The 22,159-nt window shown below is 73.7% G+C and overlaps 3 protein-coding genes across 3 annotated transcripts; 1 reads left to right on the top strand and 2 right to left on the bottom strand.

The window, feature by feature from the left end:
* Nucleotides 1-791: 791 nt before the first annotated feature.
* On the top strand, nt 792-14,899 carry MACROD1 (mono-ADP ribosylhydrolase 1). Its single transcript, XM_064503180.1, has 10 exons — nt 792-843; nt 1,695-1,796; nt 2,336-2,455; nt 9,864-9,893; nt 10,685-10,801; nt 11,689-11,810; nt 12,436-12,466; nt 13,552-13,625; nt 14,491-14,572; nt 14,805-14,899. Exons 1-10 carry the CDS (start codon nt 792-794, stop codon nt 14,807-14,809), a joined length of 735 nt encoding a protein of 244 aa, XP_064359250.1. The 3' UTR covers nt 14,810-14,899.
* On the bottom strand, nt 3,190-9,141 carry FLRT1 (fibronectin leucine rich transmembrane protein 1). Its single transcript, XM_064503179.1, has 3 exons — nt 9,007-9,141; nt 6,611-6,730; nt 3,190-5,922 (listed from the first exon to the last, which is right to left on the bottom strand). The coding sequence occupies exon 3, from the start codon at nt 5,890-5,892 to the stop codon at nt 4,057-4,059; it is 1,836 nt and encodes a 611-aa protein (XP_064359249.1). The 5' UTR covers nt 5,893-5,922; nt 6,611-6,730; nt 9,007-9,141; the 3' UTR covers nt 3,190-4,056.
* A 140-nt stretch (nt 14,900-15,039) lies between the features above and the next one.
* On the bottom strand, nt 15,040-21,572 carry OTUB1 (OTU deubiquitinase, ubiquitin aldehyde binding 1). The gene is made up of 7 exons (XM_064503145.1): nt 21,443-21,572; nt 20,501-20,562; nt 20,030-20,128; nt 19,078-19,196; nt 18,656-18,740; nt 17,311-17,505; nt 15,040-15,881 (listed from the first exon to the last, which is right to left on the bottom strand). Exons 1-7 carry the CDS (start codon nt 21,495-21,497, stop codon nt 15,684-15,686), a joined length of 813 nt encoding a protein of 270 aa, XP_064359215.1. The 5' UTR covers nt 21,498-21,572; the 3' UTR covers nt 15,040-15,683.
* Nucleotides 21,573-22,159: the final 587 nt, after the last annotated feature.

Below are 22,159 nucleotides of genomic sequence, written 5' to 3'. Positions count from 1 at the left end.
GGACACGTGCCTTGCACGAGGGGCGGGGCCTCGGGCGGGCCTTGCACGAGGGGGTGGGGCCTCAGGACACGTGCCTTGCATGAGGGGGCGGGGCCTTGTGTGGGCCTTGCACAAGGGGGCGGGGCCTCAGGACATGCCTTGCACGAGGGGGCGGGGCCTCGGTTGGGTCTTGCACGAGGGGGCGGGGCCTCAATTGGGTCTTGCCCAAGGGGGCGGGGCCTCGGCGGGCCTTGCACGAGGGGGCGGGGCTGCTGGCAGCCTTGCATGAGGGGGCGGGGCCTTGGGCGGGCCTTGCACAAGGGGGCGGGGCTGCGAGGGGCCTTGCACAAGGGGGCGGGGCCTCGGGCGGGGCTTGCACGAGGGGGGCGGGGCTCTGCCCTGGCCGGGGGGGGGGGGGGCTCATCTCACCCACTGCCCTCACACACCTGCCCCACGCTGGGGGGGGGGGAGGCCTTGCACGCCTGTCTCGCACACCCGTTTTGCACACCCGTTTCGCACACCCGTCTCGCACGCCTGTTTTGCACACCCGTCTTGCACACCTGTCTTGCACACGCGGCAATTTCGGTGCACCGGGGGGGGGGGGAGCAGCCCGGTGCCCCCTCCTGCCCCGTCCTCGTGCGCCGCACGTCAGCCGCTAACTTTAGCCGGGTTATTTATACCGCGCTCGCACGGGGGGGGGGGGTGTCACAGGGCCCGGCCCCCCCCCCCAGACCCCCCCCCCGGAGGCCATGTTGGCCCTGGTGCGCCGCACGGCCGCCCTCGTGCGCCGCCCCGCCGCCCCCGCCCGCCCCATGGCCGCCAAGGTCGACCTGGCCACCGCCACCGACTGGCGGGAGGCCAAAGGTGAGGGGCGCCGGGGGGGGGGGCTGGGGGGGGGACATGGGGTGGGACATGGGGGGGGACACGAGGGGACATGCAGGGACACGGGGGGCACAAGGGAGACACAGAGGGGGACACGGGGGGGGACACGGGGGGGGCCGGGGGGGGACACGGAGGGGGCCAGGGGGGACACGAGGAGACATGGGGGGGGCACAAGGGGACATGGGGGGGGACACAGGGAGTCAGGGGGACACAGCCCCCCCCCGAGGCCTCCAGGGCCCCCCCAGGCCCCCCCCCAGCCCCGTTACCGTGACAACCCCAGGGTCACCCCCCCCCAGGTCCCTGCACCCCCCCGCCCTGTTTCCATGGTGACACCTCCAGGCCCCCCCCCAGCACCCCATTACCATGGCAACAGGGGGGTGAGGCCCCCCCCAGCCCGGTTACCACGGCAACTGCCCCCCCCACCCCGCTATGGGGCTGTGCGAGGGCCTGCTATGGGGGGGGGGGAGTGGCCCGGACGCCTGGGCCCCCCCGGGCTGGGCAGGGAGCCCGGACGCCTGGGCCCCTGCCCCCCCCCCAAGCAGCGCATGCCTCCGCGCTGAACACTGTGCCGGGAATAGCCGGGGGGGGCGGGGGGGGGGGCTTGTGCAAGCCCTCGTGCAAGTTCTGGTGCGAGTCCTTGTGCAAGCCCTCGTGCAAACGGGGCCTGGGTGGGCGGCCTGGGGGGGGGCATTGGGGGGGGACCCCAGCACCTGGGTTTCCCGGGGGGGGCAGGGCAGCCCTCGTGCAAGCCCTCGTGCAAACCCCCGTGCAAACCCTCGTGCAAGCCCTCGTGCGAGCCCCGGTGCGAGGCCCGGTGCAACCCCCGTGCGCAGCCTTCCTGCAGGGGCTGGGGCCGAAGCAGCGGCGGCAGCACTACTTCACCCGCGACTTCCTCGCCCTCAAGAGCGTCGAGCCCTGGCGCCGCGCCGGCAAGGGTGCGCGGGGGGGGGGGCACGGGGGGGGCAAGGGGAGGGCCGGCAAGGGTGCGCAGGGGGGGCCGGGGGGGGCACGGGGGGGCAGCAAGGATGCGCGGGGGGGGCCAGGGGGAGCACAGGGGGGGCACATGGGGGGGCACCCGGGGGGGGGCACGGGGGGGCACAGTGGGGCCAGCAAGGGTGTGGGGGGGCCACGGGGGGGGGCATGGGGGGGCACGGGGGGGGGCCGGCACAGGTCCGCGGGGGGGGGGACTGGGGGGGGTTGGGGACATTTGGGGCCGTTTGGGGGGTGTTGGGGGGGGGATCAAGGTATTTGGGGGGCGACCGGGGGTGTTTGGGGGTCCGGGGGGGATCTGGGGGGCCCTGGAGGTATCGGGGGGTGTTTGGGGCGTTTGGGGGGAGCATTTGGGGGTGTTTGGGGCATTTGGGGGTGTCTGGGGGGTATTTGGGGGCCGTTGGGGGTTCGGGGGGGCCGGGGCAGCTCCGGGGGCGGCCGGCAGCACCCGGGGGCACCGGGGGGTTCTGGCCCCCCCCTGCAGGCGTCCGGGGGCCCCTGGATGAGCCCCCCCGGTTCCCCCCGGCGCCGGCGCTGGCCGAGAAGCTCTCGCTGCTGCGGCACGACATCACCCGCCTCGAGGTGGACGCCATCGTCAACGCCGGTGAGCCGCGCTCGCACGAGGGCTCGCACGAGGGCTCGCACCAGGGCTTGCACGAGGGTGCACGGGGCCTCGCACAAGGGCGCACGAGGGCTCGCACGAGGGTGCACGAGGGTGCAGGGGGGTGGACGCCATCGTCAATGCCGGTGAGCCGCGCTTGCACCAGGGTGCACGGGGCCTTGCACGAGGGCTTGCACGAGGGCTCGCACGAGGGTGCACGGGGCCTCGCACGAGGGCTTGCACGAGGGCGTGCACAAGGGCGTGCACGAGGGTGCAGGGGGTGGACGCCATCATCAACGCCGCTGAGCCACGCTCGCACGAGGGTGCACGAGGGCTTGCACAAGGGCTTGCACGAGGGTGCACGGGGGGACGGGGGGCCATCATCAATGCTGGTGAGCTTCGCACAGGGCCTCACACGAGGGTGCACGAGGGCTCACGGGGGGGTGGGGGCCATCGTCAACACCGATGAGCCTTGCACGGGGGGCACAAGGGGACATGACGGCGCACGAGGGGCCACGACGGTGCACGAGGGGTCACGACGGCGCACGAGGGGTCACGACGGTGCACGAGGGGTCACGGCGGTGCACGAGGGACAGGCGCCGGGGCTGGTCGGGTGCCCTCGTGCGAGGGGGGGGTTCGCGCCTGCCGGGCGTGCGAGGCGCCGGGGGGCCCAGGCGTCCGGGCGAAGGAGGCGCGCGGCGGTAAAAGGAACCGTCTCGGGTTTATTGGGGGGGGGGAAGGGGGGGGGGGCGCGTCGGTTTGGGTCTTTTTCCTGCTTTTTGTCCTTTTCCCCCGGTTCCGCCGGCCCCGTCGGGGGGGGGGAGGGGTGTGAAGGCACCTCGGGGGGGGGAGGGGCACTTTGGTACTCGCAGATCCACCCCGAATCCGCGCCGGGGGCCCGGAAGCCTGGGCCCCTCCCCGCGACCCCCCCCCCGCAGAGCGCCCGGACGCCTGGGCCCCCCTCTGGGGATGGGGACCCGGACGCCTGGGCCCTCTCCGGGGCTGGGGGGGGGGACCCGGACGCCTGGGCCCCCTCCAGGCACTGGGGACCCGGACGCCTGGGCCCCCTCTGCCCCGGGAGGGGGGGGGTCGTCGCGGGGGTGTCCAGGTGCCATCGGGGTGTCCTGGCAGCGTCCCCGTCCCCGAGGGGTCTCGTCCGGGGGGTCCCGGCGCCGTCCGTGTCCCCGGGGGGGTGTCACCGCTGGGGTCCCATCACCGTCCGTGTCCCCACGGTCGGGGTCTCGTCCGGGGGGTCGGGGTCTCCTCGAGGGCGTCCCGGTGCCGTCCGTGTCCCCACGGAGGGGGGGTCTCATCCGGGGGGGTCCCATCACCATCCGGGTCCCCAGGGGGGGTCTCACCACGGGGGTCCCGTCACCGTCCCTGTCCCCACGGCGGCCTCGTCCGGGGGTTCCTACCACCGTCCCTTGTCCTGGTCCAGGTGTCGCCACGGGGGTCCCGTCCCCAAGCGGGGGGGGGTCCCGTCACCGTCCCTGTCCCCACGGCGGCCTCATCCGGGGGGTCCCAGCGCTGTCCCCGTCCCGGTCCGGGTGTCACCATGGGGGTCCCGTCCCCATGGTGGGGGGGGGGGGTCACAGGCGGCCGCCTCACGACCCTCCGTAGTCAGCGTGCGGCACCCGCCCGTCCGGGAACCCCCGGGCGGCACCGCCGTCCCCGTCCCCGCGCGTCACCCCCACGACACCGCCGCCACCGCCGTAACCGCCTGACGCCACCGCCGGCACCGCCGCCGGGGGGAACACCGTGCGGACGCCGCCGTCCCGCAGCGGCCGCAGCGGCAGCCCGGGCCGGGTGACGCCACCGCCGCCAACACCGCCAACACCGCCACCGGCTTTGTCACCGCCGCGCCGCCCGCCGCGCCGCCGCCTGTAGCACCCCGCCGCCACCCCCAGCGCCAGCCCGGCCGCCGCCGCCGCCACCGCGGGTGGGACGACGGCGGTGGCGGGTGACGGCGCGGCGGTGGTGTCGGTGTCGGTGTCGGCGTCGGTGGCGTCGGTGCGGCCGTGGGCGCAGCGCGGCGGGGCGCCGGGCGGCTCCAGGGCGGCCAGGCAGACGCGGTAAGCGGCGCGGGGCTGCAGCGCCGTCACCACGTACTCGCCCCGCTCGCCCCGCACCAGCGTCTCGGTGACGGCCCCGGCGCCGGGCCGCAGCCAGCTCAGCCGCAACGCCGCGCCGGCGGGCGCCGGGGGCCATCGCACCCGCAGCGCCGGCCCGGGCGCCGCCTCCACCCAGAGCGCGGGGGCGGCGGGGACGGGCGGCGGCGGCGGCGGCGGGGTGCTACAGGCGCGCAGCTCGGCCCGCAGCTCGCCCACCGGCAGCCCCCGCAGCCGCTCGGGCGCCTGGCACAGCAGCCCGCGCACCTGGAGCCGGGGCGGCGCCCGCCGCCGCAGCCACTCGGGCAGCCAGGCCAGGCCGCAGCCGCAGAACCAGGGGTTGTTGCGCAGCAGCAGCTGGCTGAGGCTGCCCAGGTCGTCGAAGACGCCGGGCGGCAGCGTGGTGAGGTTGTTGTCGGAGAGGTCGAGCCGCTCCAGCGCCCGCATGCGGGCCAGGGCGCCCGGCGGCACGTGGCTGATGGCGTTGGCGGCCAGCGAGAGCCGCCGCAGCCGGGCCCGCGGCAGGTTGGCCGGCGGCGCGGCCAGCGCGTTGCGGCCCAGCGACAGCTCGCTGAGGTTGTGCAGCCGGGCGAAGGTGTCGTCGGCCATGCGGCGGTTGGCCAGGAGGTTGCCGTCGAGCACCAGGCGCCGCAGGGCCGGCAGCCCCTCGAAGGCGCGCAGCGGGATGGTGGCGATGCGGTTGTCGTCCAGGCGCAGCTCCTCCAGCCCCGGCGGCAGCCCCGGCGGCACGCTGCTCAGGTGGTTGCGCGAGAGGAAGAGCAGCCGCAGGCGGGGGCTCTCGGCGAAGGCGTCCTCCTCGATGCCGGCCGCCGACACCGAGTTGTCGTCCAGGTGCAGCCGCTCCAGCAGCGGGGCCCGCGCCAGCGCCCGCCGCCCCAGCGCCCGCACGTTGTTGTCCTGCAGGTGCAGCTCGCGCAGCGCCGGCGGCAGGTGGGCGGGCAGGTGCTCCAGCGCGTTGGCGTACAGGTAGAGCACCCGCAGCGCCGGCAGCCGGCCCAGCCGCGGCGGGATGCCCGCGTCGCCGATGCGGTTGTTCTGCAGGAAGAGCGTGGTGGCGCCCGGCGGCAGCCCCTCGGGCACCGCCGTCAGCCCCCGGTCGTTGCAGTACACCCGCCCGCCGGCGCAGCGGCACACGGCCGGGCAGCCGCCCGCCACCGCCGCCGCCGCCGCCAGCGTCGCCGCCACCGCCGCCGCCGCCGCCCCCCAGCACCGCTGCTGCCGCCGGTGCTGCCGCTGCCGCTGCTGCCGCTGCCGCTGCCGGTGGGGGTGGCGGTGCCCCGGGCTCCCCCCCGGGCGCCCCCCGGCTCGCATGGGCGCCGCCGCGCGGCCGCCCCGCGCCGTCTGCGGGGGGACGGCGTCAGCCAGGGGCCCAGGCGTCCGGGACCCGCACCCCCATGGAGCCAGGGGCCCAGGCGTCCGGGACCCGCACCCACATGGACCCGGGGGCCCAGGCGTCCGGGCGCTGCATGCACCAACCCCGGGACAGGGGGCCCAGGCGTCCGGGCACTGCATGCACCAACCCCGGGACAGGGGGCCCAGGCATCCGGGACCTGCACCCACATGGAGCCAGGGGCCCAGGCGTCCGGGACCTCCACCCCTACGGACCCAGGGGCCCAGGCGTCCGGGCGCTGCATGCACCAACCCCGGGACAGGGGGCCCAGGCGTCCGGGCACTGCATGCACCAACCCCGGGACAGGGGGCCCAGGCGTCCGGGACCTGCACCCACATGGAGCCAGGGGCCCAGGCGTCCGGGACCTCCACCCCTACGGACCCAGGGGCCCAGGCGTCCGGGCGCTGCATGCACCAACCCCGGGACAGGGGGCCCAGGCGTCCGGGACCTGCACCCACATGGACTCAGGGGCCCAGGCGTCCGGGCGCTGCATGCACCAAACCCACAACAGGGGGCCCAGGCGTCCGGGCCCTACAACCCCCAGGGGCCCAGGCGTCCGGGCATTGCACGCGTCTACCCCAGGACAGGGGCCCAGGCGTCCGGGCGCCGCGTGCACCACGGGGGGGTCCGTCCTCCTACCTTCCTCCTCCCGGTGCTCCTGGGTCCACAGGCGTGTGCAGGCGTGTGCAGGCGTGTGCAGGCGTGTCCCTCGCGGTGCTACCGGCTCCGGTGCTCCATGGCGGCGCCGGCGGCCGCAGCCTGCGGCAGGGCGTGAGCCGGGCCCGCGGCACGCACACGCGTGTGCCCCTCGTGCAACGCACGCCCGCAGTCACGTATGACCCCCCGCGCACACGCAAAGCCTCGCGGCAGCACATCAGCTCACACGCACTGCCCCAGGTGACACGCGTGAGGGCCGACGTGCCCGGACACGGCAAAACACGCGTGTGGGGGCACGGCCCCGGGCACGGACACGCGCAGCCGCGGTGCGACGCACACGCACGGACATGGTGCAACGCACACGCGTGGCCACGGTACAATGCACACGCACACGCATGTGGCCACGGTGCAACGCACACGTGTGCAGTCATGGTGCAACACGCACACGTGACCACGGTGCAATGCACACGCAACCACGGTGCAACGCACACGCATGTGGCCACGGTGCAACGCACACGCGTGCAGTCACGGTGCAACGCACACACATGACCACAGTGCAATGCACACGCAATCACGGTGCAACGCACACGCATGTGGCCACGGTGCAACACACACGTGCGCAACCCCCCCGCTCCCGCCCCCGCACAGGGCCCGTGCCCATGCGACACAACCACCCCCGGAAGGGGGCCCAGGCGTCCGGGAGCGGCACGGGGGCCCAGGCGTCCGGGCCTCGGCGCTCCCCCCTCCCCCGGGGGCTAATTAACGCCCGGCGCTAACGAACCTCCCCCCCCCCCGGGGGCTCGTTAGCGTCGGGGAGCTGCTCCCGGCCCAGAATCCTCCGGGGCCGCTGGAGGCGTCGCACGAGGGGCCGCGGCGGCGCACGAGGGGCCCAGGCGTCCGGGCGCGCCCCCTCCCCGCCGGCCGGGGGCCCAGGCGTCCGGGCGGGAGAAGCGGCCCTTGTGCCGCAGGGACAAAGGGGCCTTTCACGGGGGCCGGCACCGTCCGCCCCCCCCCGGCGTGTCACACGCGTGTGCGAGGCAATGAGGGGCCCAGGCGTCCGGGGCTGCGCACACGCGTGTGGGGACGGGGCGTGTGCGGGGGAGGGGTGCGCGGGGCTAATTAGCGGCTCCTCGTTAGGAAACCTCGTTAGGGAGCAGCCCCGGGGGGGCCCTTGCGTCAGGCTGGGGCCTCGTACGAGGGCTCACGTGTGTCGTCCCCCCCCCGGCACGGGGAGGGGCCCAGGCGTCCGGGGGCCTCGCACGGCCTCGCACGAGGGCTCACGTGTGTCGTCCCCCCCCCGGCACGGGGAGGGGCCCAGGCGTCCGGGGGCCTCGCACGGCCTCGCACGAGGGCTCACGTGTGTCGTCGTCCCCCCCCGTGTTGCCCCCCATGGGGATGGGCCCAGGCGTCCGGGGGCCTCGCACAGGGACCCCCCCACGGGCCCGGGCGTCCGGGTCCCGGCACCATCGTGGCCGTCGTGCGAGGGGCGTGCGAGGAGCACGCACGCGAGTGTGAACCCCCTCACTCAGCCCCCCCGCCCCCCCCAGGGACGAGGGGCCCAGGCATCCGGGCACCGCACCACCCCCCCCCAGGCTGGGGGCCCAGGCGTCCGGGGGATGCAGCCCCCCCCCGCAGCCCCATAGCAGCCACCAGAGCCTGGGGGGGGGCTGGGGGGCTCCATCTCCCGGACGCCTGGGCCCTTCATCTCCCCCACTATCCCCCCATCTCCCGGACGCCTGGGCCCCTCATCCCCCACTGCTCCCGGACACCTGGGCCCTTCATCCCCCCCCCATCTCCCGGACGCCTGGGTCCCTCATCCCCCCCTCCGCCCCCCCCCATCTCCCGGACGCCTGGGTCCCTCAGTTCCCCGGACACCTGGGCCCTTCATCCCCCTTCCATCCCCATCGCTCCTGGACGCCTGGGCCCCTCATCCCACACCCCCCCCCCGGATGCCTGGGCCCCTCATCCCACACACCCCCCCCGGACGCCTGGGCCCATCATCCCCTCTTTCCCCCCCCCCATCTCCCAGACGCCTGGACCCTTCATCCCCCCCCTCCGCCCCCCCCATCTCCCGGACGCCTGGGCCCTTCATCCCCCCCCTCCGCCCCCCCCATCTCCCGGACGCCTGGGCCCTTCATCCCCCCCCTCCGCCCCCCCCATCTCCCGGACGCCTGGGCCCCTCATCCCCCCCCCCGCTCCCGGACACCTGAGTCCCCCCCATTCCCCCCCCCGGACGCCTGGGTCCCTCCCGCCGCCGGAGCATCCCTGGGGGGGGGGAGGTTCGGGGGGCTCCGGGGGGCCGGGGGGGGCTCGGGGGGGGCCCGGGGGGGCTCCGGGGGGGCCGGGGGGGGCCGGGGGGGGGCCCGGGGGGGCCTTACCGGGTCGGCGCCGCCGGGTCCGGCCGGCGCGGGCGGCTGCGGCGTGTGAGGGCGGCGGGCGGGGAGCGCCGCCTCCCGGCGCGCGGGGCCCAGGCGTCCGGGGGGGCCCAGGCGTCCGGGGGGGGGGCCCAGGCGTCCGGGGAGGGGGGGGCCCAGGCGTCCGGGGCCCCGGCGGCGCGCGCGGGGAGGGGGGGGCGGCGCCGAGCGAGGCCCGGGGGCAAATGCGGAGGGGCCGGAGGGGGGGGGGGAATAGCGGAGGGGGGGGCGGGGGGAAATGGGGGGGGGGCGGGGGGAAATGCGGAATATGGGGGGGGCGACCGGGGGGGGGATCCCGGGGGGGGCGGAGGAGGAGGAGGAGGAGGAGGGTGTAAATCCCGAGCAGCGGCTGTATCCGCGGAGCAGCGGGTGTAAATCCCGAGTACCGGGTGTAAACGCACAAGAACGGGTGTAAATGCAGAATGACAGGTGTAAATCCCGGAGAGCAGGTGTAAAGGCACAAAAGCGGGTGTAAATCCCTCAGACCGGGTGTAAATGCGGAACGACGGGTGTAAATCCCGGAGAGCGGGTGTAAATCCCGGAGAGCGGGTGTAAACGCGGAACGGCGGGTGTAAATCCCGGAGAGCGGGTGTAAATCCCGGAGAGCGGGTGTAAACGCGGCAGGGAAAGGTGTAAATCCGGATTGGGGTGTGAATCTGGATGGGGGGGGAGGGGACAAGAGCCCCCCACTCCCCCCCCCCCCGGCCCGGAGCGTGACCCCCTTCGCTGCCCGGACGCCTGGGCCCCCTTTGGGGGGGGGCGCCCGGACGCCTGGGCCCCCCCGTCCCGCCCCCGGCTCTGACCCGGGTCTCTGTCCGCAGCCAACAGCTCCCTGCTCGGCGGCGGCGGGGGTGAGTCGGGCCCGGACGCCTGGGCCCCTTCGGGGGGGGGGATTGGGGGCCACCCGGACGCCTGGGCCCCTTTGGGGGGGGATTGGGGGATACCCGGACACCTGGGCTCCTTTGGAGGGGGGGTACCTGAACACCTGGGCCCCTTGGGGGGGGGATTGGGGGCCACCCGGACACCTGGGCCCCTTTTGGGGGGGGGAAACCTGAACACCTGGGCCCCTTTGGGGGGTTGTGAGGGGCCACCCGGATGCCTGGGCCCCTTTGGGGGGGGCACCCGGACACCTGGGCCTCTTGGGGGGCACCTGGATGCCTGGGTCCCTTTGGGGGGGGGATTGGGGGCTACCCGGACACCTGGGCCCCTTTGGGGGGGGGGGAAGGGGGAGAAGGGGCCCCTGGACTCCTGGGCCCCTTGGGAGGGGGGTGGATTTGGGGCCACCCGGATGCCTGGGCCCCTTTGGGTGGGAGCCACCCGGACGCCTGGGCCCCTTTGGGGGGCCACCTGGACGCCTGGGCCCCTTTGGGTGGGGGCCACCCGGACGCCTGGGCCCCTTTGGGGATCGGGGCTCACCGGGACGCCTGGGCCCCTTTGGTGATTGGGGCTCACCAGGACGCCTGGGCCCTTTTGGGGGTCGGGTCTCACCCGGACGCCTGGGCCCCTGTGGGGGTTGGGCCCGCCCGGACGCCTGGGCCCCTTTGGGGGCTCACCGGGACGCCTGGGCCCCTGTGGGGGTGGGGCCCGCCCGGACGCCTGGGCCCCTGTGGGGTGGGGCCCGCCCGGACGCCTGGGCCCGCAGTGGACGGCTGCATCCACCGCGCGGCCGGGGAGCTGCTGGGCGCCGAGTGCCGCTCGCTCGGGGGCTGCGAGACCGGCGGTGCCAAGCTGACCTGCGGCTACCGCCTGCCCGCCCGCTGTGAGCCCCGCGCACGGGGACCCTCGCACGAGCCCCTCGCACGAGCCCCTCGCACGGGGACTGCGCACGAGCCCCTCGCACGGGGACCCTCGCACGCCCTCGCACGGGGACCTCGCACGAGCCCCTCGCACGGGGACCTCGCGCGGGGACCTCGCATGAGCCCCTTGCACGGGGACCCTTGCACGGGGGCCTTGCACGGGGACCTCGCACACCCGCACACGGGACCCTTGCACGAGCCCCTCGCACGCCCGCGCACGGGGACCTCGCACAGGGACCCTCGCACGAGCGCCTTGCACGGGGACCCTCGCACGGCCTTGCACAGGGACCATTGCACAAGCACCCTTGCACAGGGCCTCGTGTCGTGGTTGGGGGGGACGCTTGCATGGGGACCCTTGCACAGGGACCGTCACCGGGGTGGGGGTGGGGGCGGACCTCGCACGGGGACCCTGGCCCGGCCTCGCACGAGGGCCCTTGCACGGGCACAGCTGCCCCTTGGGGCCGTTCGGGGGGGCTCAGCGGGTTTGGGGGGACCCGGGGGGGGGATTGGGGGCATTGGGGGACTGGTTTGGGGGGAGGTTGGGGGCATTTGGGGGGTTGGGGGGGTCTGGGGGCATTTTGGGGAGGTTTGGGGGCATTTTGGAGGGATTTGGGGGAGCCGGAGGCATTTCAGGGGATTTGGGGGGTCCTGGGGGCGTTTCGGGGTGGTTTGGGGGGTTTTGGGGGGCTCTGGGGATGTTTTGGGGTGGTTTCAGGGGGATTTGGGGAGCTCTGGGGGTGTTTTGGGGTGGTTTCGGGGGGTTTTGGGGGTTCTGGGGTGGTTTTGAGGTGGTTTTGGGGGGTTTTGGGGGCGGCCGGCCGACGGGGCACCTCCCCCCCCCCACCCCCAGACGTGATCCACGCCGTGGGGCCGGTGGCCGGGGGGAAGCCGGGCCCCACGGAGGAGGCTCAGCTGGAGAGCTGCTACCGCAGCAGCCTGCGCCTGGCCCTGGAGCACCGCCTGCGCTCCGTGGTGAGCGTGCGTCGCACGCGGGCCGCGCACGGGCCTTGCACGGGCCTTGCACACCACACATGGGCCTTGCACACCATGCATGGGCCTTGCACGCTGCACACGGGCCTTGCACAGGCCTCGCACACCGCACACAGGCTGTCCATGGGCCTTGCACACCTCACATGGGCCTTGCACGGGCCTCGCACGCTGCACACGGGTCTCGCACGGGCCGTGCACGGGTCTCATAGAGGCCACACACGTTGCACGGGTCTTGCACAGGCCTTGCACAGCCTCGCACGGGCCCCGCACACCACACACCGGTCTCGCACGCGTCACGCTCCTTGCAGGGCCTCGCACGGGTCTCACATACCTTGCACGGGCCTCGCACGGCCTTTGCACGGGGACGCGTGGCCCTCGCACGCTTCGCACGGGCCTTGCACGTGCACAGACGTCCTTTGCAGGTGGCCAGGCCCGGGGACACCTTGCACGGGGGTGCCGGGCACGGGGACGTCCCTTGCACGGGGACAGGGCTTTGCACGGGGCCGGGACTTGCACGAGGGAACTGGCTCGCACGGGGACAACCCTCCCAGGGGGGGACACGTCCCTTGCACGAGGGGACCTCTCACACGTGTCCCCCCCCCCCCAGGCCTTTCCCTGCATCTCCACGGGGGTGTTCGGTGAGTGGGGGGGCAGGCGGGGGGGGTGGGGCAGTCTGAGGGTTGTGGGGTGGTTTGGGGGGGCAGTTTGGGGCAATTTGGGGTGGTTTGGGGTGGTTTGGGGCAGTTCAGGGCGGTTCAGGGCGATTTGGGGCAGCTTGGGGCTGTTTGGGGCAGTTCAGGGCAGTCTGGGGCGATTCGGGGTGGTTTGGGGTGTTTTGGGGCAGTTCCAGGCGTTTTGGGGCAGTTTGGGGTGATCTGGGGCGGTTTGGGGCAGTTCGGGGCGGTTCAGGGCAGTCTGGGGCGGTCTGGGATGGTCTGGGGCAGTTCAGGGGGGCAGTTTGGGGCAGTCTGGGGGGGTTTGGGGCAGTTCCAGGCGTTTTGGGGCAGTTTGGGGTGATCTGGGGCGGTTTGGGGCAGTTCAGGGGGGCAGTTTGGGGCAGTCTGTGGGGGGGGCAGTTTGGGGCGATTGGGGGGGCGGTTTGGGGAGGTTTGTGACAGTTTGGGGAGGTTTGGGGCAGTCTGGGGGGGGTTGGAGGGGGCAGTTTGGGGCAATTCGGGGCAGTTCGAGGCGGTTCGGGACAGTCTGGGGCGGTTCGGGGTGGTCCAGGCTGGTCCAGGGCGGTCGGGGGTGGTTCAGGGCAGTTCGGGCCGGTTGGGGCCACTCCGTGGGGCCAGGCTGGTTTGGGCTGGTCGGGGCCGGTCGGGGCCACTCCATGGGCCCAGGCTGGTCCGGGGCGGTCTGGGGCGGTTTGGGGTGGTCTGGGGCGGTTCAGGGCGGTCGGGGTCACTCCGTGGGCGCAGGCTGGTTCGGGGCGGTTCAGGGCGGTTGGGGCCGGTCGGGGCCGGTCGGGGTCACTCCGTGGGGCCAGGCTGGTTCGGGGCGGTCGGGGCCGGTCGGGGCCGGTCGGGGTCACTCCGTGGGGCCAGGCTGGTTCGGGGCGGTCTGGGGCGGTTTGGGGCAGTCTGGGGCGGTTCGGGGCGGTCGGGGCCGGTTGGGGCTGGTTGGGGTCACTCCGTGGGCCCAGGCTGGTTCGGGGCGGTCTGGGGCGGTTCGGGGCGGTTCAGGGCGGTTGGGGCCGGTCGGGGTCACTCCGTGCGCCCAGGTTACCCCAACGAGGCGGCGGCCGACGTGGTGCTGCGGACGCTGCGGCTGTGGCTGGAGGAGAACGCGGCCAAGGCGAGTGCGAGCGCGAGCGTGAGCGCACACGCGCGTGCGAGGGGGCACCGCCGCCGGGGGGGCACCTTGCACGAGGGGCTTCGCACGAGGGCTGCGGCTCCAATGGCCTTTGCACGAGGGCTGCGACTTGCACGAGGCTCCTCGCACGAGAGCTGCTGCTTTCACAAGGGCCTTCGCACGAGGGCTGTGGTTCCGAGGGGCTTTGCACAAGGGCTGCGACTTGCACGAGGCTCTTCACACGAGGGCTGCATCTCACAGGGACTTTGCACCAGGGCTGCGGTGCACGAGGGCTGTGGCTTGCACGAGGCTCTTCGCACGAGGGCTGTGGCTTGCACGAGGCTCTTCACACGAGGGCTACGGCTCTCACGAGGGGCTTTGCACGAGGGCTGCTGCTCCCATGATGGCCTTCGCACAAGGGCCGAGGCTTGCACGAGGGCTGTGGCTTGCACGAGGCTCTTTGCACGAGGGCTGCGGCTCTCACGAGGGGCTTTGCACAAGGGCCGAGGCTTGCACGAGGGGGCTTTGCACGAGGGCCACAGCTCGAAGACAGACCGCAGCTCATGAGGGCTGGGGCTCACACTAAGGGCTTTGCACGAGGGCCGAGGCTTGCACAAGGGGCTTTGCACAAGGGCCACGGCTTGCACGAGGGCTGGGGCTCGCACGCGGGGCTTTGCACGAGGCCCACGAGCTCAAGCAGCGGGTCTCGCACGAGGGCTGGGGCTCGCACGAGGGGCTTTGCACGGGAACCACAGCCCACGCGAGGGCCGCGGCTCACCCGAGAGCCTCGCACGAGGGCCTCGCACGAGGACCTTGCACGAGGGCCTCGCACGAGGGCCTGGCACGAGGCTGCCGGCGGCCGCCGCAGGTCGATCGCATCCTGCTCTGCGTCTTCCTGGAGAAGGACGAGGCCATTTACCGCAGCAAGCTGCCGCTCTACTTCCCCCTGGGTGGGTAAAACCTGCCCCGGGGGGGGGGGATGGCCCCAGTGGGGGCAACAACTGCGCCCGGGGGGGCAACAACTGCCCCAGGGGGGTAAAACTGCCCCGGGCGGGGGACAACTGCCCCGGGGGGGCAAAAACTACCCCGGGGGGGTGGGAAACCTGCCCTGAGGGGGTAAAACTGCCCGGGGGGGGGGGGGTAAAACCCCGGCTCAGCCCCGTTTCCCTCCCTCTTTTCCAGCCTGAGCCCCAGTAAGAGCCGTGCGAGACCTGGACGCCCCCCCACCCCGGACGCCTGGGCCCTGGCTGGGAGGGGGCTCGGACGCCTGGGCCCCAGCCGGGAGGTGCCACCCGGACGCCTGGGCCCCTCTGGGGTGGGGAGGGGGCACTTTGGGGCCCCCCCTCACCCCCGTGTCCCCCCGCCCATTGCAGCCCCCCTCCCCGGGACGCCGCGAATAAACACCCGGAGCCGCGTGTGGGGCCGGCGGCCTCTTTATTACCCCGCGGGGCGGCGCCGGGGGGGATCCTCGTGCGAGGGGCCGCGTCCTCGTGCGAGAGGGTCGCGTCCCCGTCGTGCGAGGGGCTGCGGCCCCATGCGAGGAGCCACGTCCCCGTGCGAGGGGGTGGTGTCCTCGTGCAAGGAGGCCGCGTCCCCGTGCGAGGGGCCACGTCCCCGTGCGAGGGGGCTGCATCCTCGTGCAAGGGGCTGTATCCCCATGTGAGGGGCCACATCCTCGTGTGAGGGGCCGCCTCCCTGTTGTGCAAGGAGCCGCCTCCTCGTGCGAGGGGCCACATCCTCGTGCAAGGGGGCACGTCCCCGTGCAAGGGGCTGTGTCCCCGTGCAAGGGGCTGTGTCCCCATGCGAGGGGCCACCTCCCCGTGCGAGGGAACTGCATCCTCGTGCGAGGGAACTGCATCCTCGTGCGGGGGGCCACCTCCCTGTGCGAGGGGCCGCGTCCCCGTGCGAGGGAACTGCATCCTCGTGTGAGGGGCCGCGTCCCCGTGCAAGGGGGCTGCATCCTTGTGCGAGGGGGCTCCGTCCCCGTGCGAGGGGCCACCTCACCGTGCGAGGGGGCTCCGTCCCCGTGCGAGGGGGCCGGGTCCCCGCCGTGCGGGGGCCTCACTTGTAGAGGATGTCGTAGTGGCCGGGGCGGTAGAGGAGGCAGACGCGGGGCTGGGAGCCCTCGGGGAAGACGTGGGGGTTGGTGGCGCCGCCCTCGCCCCGGTCCATGTACTCCACCAGGATGGAGACGTGCAGCGCCCGCGCCAGCGCGATGATGTGGATGTGGTCGCTCTCCTTGCACATGGGCTCCACCTCCTGCGGGCCGGCGCGTCAGCGTCCCCCTGCCAGGGGCGCGAGGGGCTGCGCACCCCCGGCACAGGGGCTGGGGACCCCCGGGAGAGGGGCACGAGGGGCTGGGGACCACCGTGCCAGGGGCGCGAGGGGCTGGGGACCACTGTGCAAGGGGCGCGAGGGGCTGGGGACCCCCGGGCGAGGGGCACGAGGGCGTGCGAGGGGCTGGGAACCACCGTGCCAGGGGCGCGAGGGGCTGGGGACCACTGTGCAAGGGGCGCGAGGGGCTGGGGACCCCCGGGCGAGGGGCACGAGGGCGTGCGAGGGGCTGGGAACCACCGTGCCAGGGGCGCGAGGGGCTGGGGACCCCCGTGCGAGGGGCTGGGGAACCCCCGTGTGAGAGGGCACGAGCGTGTGCGAGGGGCACGGGGGTGTGCGAGGGGCTGGGAACCCCCCCCGTGTGATAGGGCACAGGGAACCCCCGTGCCAGGGGCACAAGGGGCTGGGGACCCCCGTGCGAGGGGCTGGGAAACCCCCCGTGTGAGAGGGCACAAGCGTGTGCGAGGGGCGCAGGGGTGTGCGAGGGGCTGGGGAACCCTCGTGCGAGGGGCTGGGAACCCCCCCCGTGTGATAGGGCACAGGGAACCCCCGTGCGAGAGGCACAAGGGGCTGGGGACCCCCGTGCGAGGGGCTGGGGAACCCCCCGTGTGAGAGGGCACAAGCGTGTGCGAGGGGCGCAGGGGTGTGCGAGGGGCTGGGGAACCCTCGTGTGAGGGGCTGGGAACCCCCGTGTGAGAGGGCACAAGCGCGTGCGAGGGGCGCAGGGGTGTGCGAGGGGCTGGGGAACCCTCGTGCGAGGGGCTGGGAACCCCCCCCCCGTGCAAGAGGGCAAAGGGCCACGTGAGGGGCTGGGGAACCCCCCGTGCGAGGGGGCGCAGGGAACCCCCCGTGCAAGAGGGCACGGGGCCGTGCGAGGGGCTGGGGTCTGCACAAGGGCCCAGCAGTCGTGCAAGGGTGGGGGCGTGCGGGGAGCACCCGGTGCGAGAGGGCCGTGCAAGGGCTGTGCGAGGCCGTGGGGGGCTGTTAAAGGCAGCACAAGAGCCCCGAGGGGTTTTGGGTGGCTGCGTGACGCCGTGCAAAGGCCGTGCAAGGCCACGCACACCCTGTGCGAGGCCGTGCGAGGGCCGTGCGAGGGGGCGTGAGAGCTGCAAAGGACTCTGGGGGACTGTGAGGCCATATGAGGCCGTGCGAGGCCGTGCAAACCCCATGCGAGGCCGTGCAAACCCCGTGCGAGGCCGCTGCGAGGCCGTGCGAGGCCGCGCACACCCCGTGCGAGGCCGTGAGGCCGTGCGAGGCTGCACACACCCCGTGCAAGGCCGTGCGAGGCTGTGCGAGGCCGTGCAAACCCCGTGCGAGGCCGTGCGAGGCCCGTGCGAGGCCCGTGCGCGCTCACCTGCTGGCAGAACTCCTTGATGGTGCGGCCGCCCTCGAGGAACTGCTCGAAGAAGCGGCGGTGGCGCTGGAGGCAGCCCGACGTCAGCAGCCGCAGGTAGACGACCAGGTAGTCGGAGGTGCTGGGCTCGTTGAAGGCCGCCAGCAGCTGCGGCACCGGCACCCGCCGCTCCACCTGCTCGATGAGCTCCATGAACTGCGGGGCGACACCGCGTCCCCGTGTCACGCCACGGCACGGGGACGCACGGGGACGCACGGCGCACGGGGACGCACGGGGACGTGGCGCGCACGGGGACATGTCGCGCATGGGGGACATGCTGCACACAAGGAGCACGGGGACACACCGTGCATAGGGGACACGCCACGGCACGGGGACGCATGGGGACGCAGCACGCACAGCGCACGGGGACGCACGGGGACGTGGCGCGCACGGGGACGTGGCGCGCACGGGGGACATGCTGCACACAAGGAGCACGGGGACACACCGTGCATAGGGGACACGCCACGCACGGGGACACATAAGGACACGCCACGCACGGGGACACGCTGAGGCATACAGGGACACGCCAGGGCACATGGGGACACGCTGGGGCACACGAAGGGCACAGGACATGCCACACACGTTATGTGAGGCACGGGGACACGCTACACGTGTCACATAGGCACACAGGGACACACTACACGCGTCACATAGGGGCACAGGACACATCACGTATCACGTGGGGACACGGGGACGCGGCATACGTGTCACATGGGGGCACATGTCACGCAGGAACATAGGGACACGCCACACGTGCCATGTGGACACACGGAACATGCCACGTGCATCGCACAGGGACGCGAGGACACGCCACACGTGTCATGCAGGGACACGTCACATGAGGACACGCCACGTGTGTCACATGGGGACACTGGGACACACCACACGGGTTATGTAGGAGCGCAAGACACGTATGTCACACGGGGGGACATGGACACGTGGGGACACACCAGACGTGTCACATGGGGGCACAGGGACACACCAGAAGTGTCACACGGGGACACTAGGACATGTTACATGTCACACGGAGGGACACGGACATGCGGGGACACACCACACAGGTCACGTGGGGGGACACATGTTGCAGGGGGACACGGGACACGCATCGCGGGGCCGAGGTGACACGTGTGGCGGGGGGGACACGCACGGCTGGGCTTGCGCGCACACGCATTCGTGTCACGAGCTGGCCCCGTCTCAGCTGCAGCCGCCCGCCCCCGCCGCGCCTCAGCCCCGCGGTGTCCCCCGATGTCCCCTGCTGTCCCCTCATGTCCCCCCGTGTCCCCTCGTGCCCCCCCCCGCGTCGCACCGTGTTGTGGAAGTCCTCGATCGTGAACTCGGTGAAGCCCTGGGCCACCAGGTCGTCCTTGCTGCGGGCCGAGATCTCCTTGAACCTGCGCGAGAGAGGGGCCCAGGCGTTCGGTAGGGGCCCAGGCGTTCGGGAGGGGCCCAGGCGTCTGGGAGGGGCTCCCAATGCACCCCCCCCCCCGCCAAGCAACCCCCCCGGGGACCCAGGTGTCCTGGGGACCCCCCTCCCAGGGAACCAGGTGGATGGGGGGGTCCCTGATCCCCTCCCCGGGCACCTCCCCTGCCCCGGAGGCATGAAGGGGCCCCGGTGTCCGGGCAGCAGCCCCCCCCAAGGGCCCAGGTGTCCGGGGGGCCCCGACATCTAGATATCCTCCCCCCTCAAGGGGACCCAGGTGTCCGAGGGGCCCCGGCGTCCGGGCGCACCGCTGCAGCTCCTGGCCGTCCTCCAGCAGGGCCTCGAGGTGGGCGAAGCCGAAGGCCCGGTAGAAGCAGTTCCCGTCCGGCCGCGTCTTGCGGATGTACGAGTACTTCTGCAGCAGGTCCTGGGGACACGGGGACGCGGTGACACCAGCCCTGCCACCCCCGGGGAGCACGGGGACGTCCCGGCGGGGTCGGGGACACCCTGGGGGGTCAGGGACATCCCGGTGGGGTCGGGGACACCATGGGGACACCCCAGGGGGACACAGGGACGACCTGGGGACATGGGGACACCCCAGGGGGACAGGGGGACATCCTGGGAAGCGCAGCAACGCACCGTAGTGCTGTGCCAAGGCTCCCAGTGCCAGACTGGTGCCACAACAGGGCTCCCAGTGCCACCATGCAGTTCCCAGCACCAAACTGGTGCCATGACAGGGCTCCCAGTACCATGGCGGGGCTCCCAGTGCTACAATGGAGCTCCCAGTGCCAAACTAGAGCCACAACAGGGCTCCCAGTGCCAAACTGGTGCCATGATGGGGCTCGCAGTACCATGGCGGGGCTCCCAGTGCCATGACGGGGCTCCCAGTGCTACAATGGAGCTCCCAGTGCCAAACTGGTGCCATGATGGGGCTCCCAGTACCATGGCAGGGCTCCCAGTGCTACAATGGGGCTCCCAGTGCCAAACTGGTGCCATGATAGGGCTGCCAGTGCCATGATGGGGCTCCCAGTGCCAAACTGGTGCCATGATGGGGCTCCCAGTACCATGGTAGGGCTCCCAGTGTTACAATGGAGCTCCCAGTGCCAAACTGGTGCCACAACAGGGCTCCCAGCGCCAAACTGGTGCCATGATGGGGCTCCCAGTGCCACGACGGGGCTCCCAGTGCCAAACTGGTGCCACGACGGGGCTCCCAGTGCCCAACCGGTGCCGCGCTGGGGCTCCCAGGAGCACGGCCGGTACCTTGATCTTCTCCTGGTAGACGTGGTCGTCCTCGGCGTACTCCTTGTACAGCACCGCCAGGTCCAGCCGCTCCGACACCAGCGGGTTCTGCACCGCGATCTGCGCCGCGCCGCGCCTCAGCCAGCCGCCGGGCGCCGCCTACAGCCCCCAGCATGCCCCGCGCCGCCGCGCCGCCCGCCGCCGCGCCGCCCCGCCGCGGGGCACGCCGGGAGCTGGAGTCCGCGCCCGCCCCGCCGCCCCAAGGGGGAGCGCGCGGACTGCAGCTCCCGGCATGCCCCGCGCCGCCGCCCTGCTGCCCGCCGCGCCGCCCCGCCGCGGGGCACGCCGGGAGTTGTAGTCCGCGCCCGCCCCGCCACAAGGGACCCCGCGGTGAAGACGGGGGGGGGGGGGTGTTTTCCCCCGGGGTTGAGGAGGGGGCAGCGGTTTTGGGGGGTCGCGGGGGGGGGATTTAGGGGACCCCCCCGCCCTCACCTCCTGCTGGATCCGGTCCTGCTGCGCCATGATGGCTTCGTCGTAGGCCAGGCAGTTCACTCCTGCGGGGGGGTGGGCAGGGGGGGTGCCGGGGGGGGGGTCAAAGCCGCCCCCCCACCCCCGCCAAAAGGGTCATGGGAGCCCGCCCCCCCCATGCGCCCCCCCATTTTGGGGGACCCCTCGGGGTCCTGCACCCCCAAAATGCCCCCGTGGCTGAGGGAGGCAATGGAGGGGCCGCGGGGGGGGGGGGGCAGCAGGACCCCCGTTAAAGGGGGTCCCTAAAGGGGAGTCCTGGGGGGGCAGCGGGGGGGGCCGTGGGGTATCGGGGCCCCCTTTGGGGGTCGCGGGGGGGGATCGGGGCCCCCATTGGGGTCTGGAGGGTCCGACGGGGGGATGAGGCCCCCCGGGGGGGGGTTGGGGGGGTCACGGGGGGTATCGGGGCCCCACCGCGGGCTCGGGGGGCAGCAGGGGGGCCGGGGGGTACCAGGGCCCCATGCGAGGGTCTCTGGGGGGGGGACGGGGTCCCACTGGGGGGATTAGGGGGCCCGGGGGGGCGTCGGGGCCCCCCTCGGGGTTTTGGGGGGCAGCGGGGGGGGCCGTGTGGCCCCCAGGGGGGTCTGGGGGGGGCACGGAGAGGTCTGGGGGGTACCGGGGCCCCGTAACGGGGGTCCCCGAGAGGGCGTCGGGGCCCCACTGGGGGGGCCGCGCCCCGTTACGGGGGGCCCCGGTTGGCATATTGGGGGGCCCCGGGGGGGGCCATTCCGGGGGGCAGCGGGTCGCCGCGGGGGGGCCCCACCGGGGGGGGCTGGCCAGGCCCAGCCGGGGGGGGGGGGGATCGGGCCCCCGCGGGGCGAGCGGGGCGCGGGGCCCGGCCCGGGGAGGGGGGCCCGGCCGCGGGGTCCCGCCGCGGCCCCCCCGGCCCCCCCCCGGCGGCGCCGTTACCGTCCGCGTCCCCCCCCAGCGGCTCCGGCTTCTGCTGAGGCTCCTCCGCCGCCATCTTGCTGCTGCAGCCCCGCACCCCGCAGCACTTCCGGGTCGCCGCCCGCCCCGCCGGAAGCGCTCCCGGCCCCTAGCAACCGCCCCTGGCGACCGGGCCCGCCTTAGCAACCGCCTCCGGCCGCCCGCGCCGGGCCTGGCAGCCGGCCCCGCCCCTAGCAACGGGCCCCGCCCCTGGCAACCGGCACCTCCCCAGGCGACGGCCCCGCCCCTGGCAACCGGCCCCGCCCCCTAGCTACGGGAAGTGCCCCAGCAACCGGCGCTGGTCCCTAGCGACAGGCTCCACCCCTGGCAACGGGCCCCGGGCCCTAGCAACCACCCTCCCCTGGCGCTCCCTAGCAACCGCTCTCCATCCCGACCCCTAGCAACCACCCCTACCCCTAGCCACCACCCTAGCAACAGCCCCCACCCCCTAGCAACCACCCCAGCAACCACCTTCACCCCCAGGCCCCAGCAACAGCCCCCATCCCTTAGCAACTGCCCCGCCAACCCCCCCAGCACCTGCCTTCATCCCTAGCAACCACCTATAGCAACCACCCTCATCGCCTAGCAACAGCCCCCACCCCCTACCAACCACCCCAGGAAGACTGATCTTTGCCATGGTAACAGAGCACCCGCACCTCTTCCAGGGCTGTGATGTCACCCGGTGACCTCAAAGCAAGG

Source organism: Dromaius novaehollandiae, chromosome 35 (assembly GCF_036370855.1).
Source record: "Dromaius novaehollandiae isolate bDroNov1 chromosome 35, bDroNov1.hap1, whole genome shotgun sequence".
In the NCBI taxonomy this organism is placed as follows: Eukaryota; Metazoa; Chordata; class Aves; order Casuariiformes; family Dromaiidae; genus Dromaius; species Dromaius novaehollandiae.
Note: the sequence above shows the minus strand (reverse complement) of the source record. Positions and strands in the feature narration are given on the sequence as shown.

Bases quoted from the DNA above. Each gene is read 5' to 3' on its own strand.
- OTUB1 (XM_064503145.1), bottom strand. From the start codon at position 21,497: ATGGCGGCGGAGGAGCCTCAGCAGAAGCCGGAGCCGCTGGGGGGGGAC. The intron at 20,563-21,442 runs GTAACGGCGCCG...ACCCCCCCGCAG, and splicing joins GCTGGGGGGGGACGCGGACG to GAGTGAACTGCCTGGCCTAC. The intron at 20,129-20,500 runs GTGAGGGCGGGG...GGCGCGGCGCAG, and splicing joins AGGACCGGATCCAGCAGGAG to ATCGCGGTGCAGAACCCGCT.
- FLRT1 (XM_064503179.1), bottom strand. From the start codon at position 5,892: ATGCGAGCCGGGGGGCGCCCGGGGGGGAGCCCGGGGCACCGCCACCCC.
- MACROD1 (XM_064503180.1), top strand. From the start codon at position 792: ATGGCCGCCAAGGTCGACCTGGCCACCGCCACCGACTGGCGGGAGGCC. The intron at 1,797-2,335 runs GTGCGCGGGGGG...CCCCCCCTGCAG, and splicing joins CTGGCGCCGCGCCGGCAAGG to GCGTCCGGGGGCCCCTGGAT. The intron at 10,802-11,688 runs GTGAGCCCCGCG...CCCCACCCCCAG, and splicing joins CTACCGCCTGCCCGCCCGCT to ACGTGATCCACGCCGTGGGG.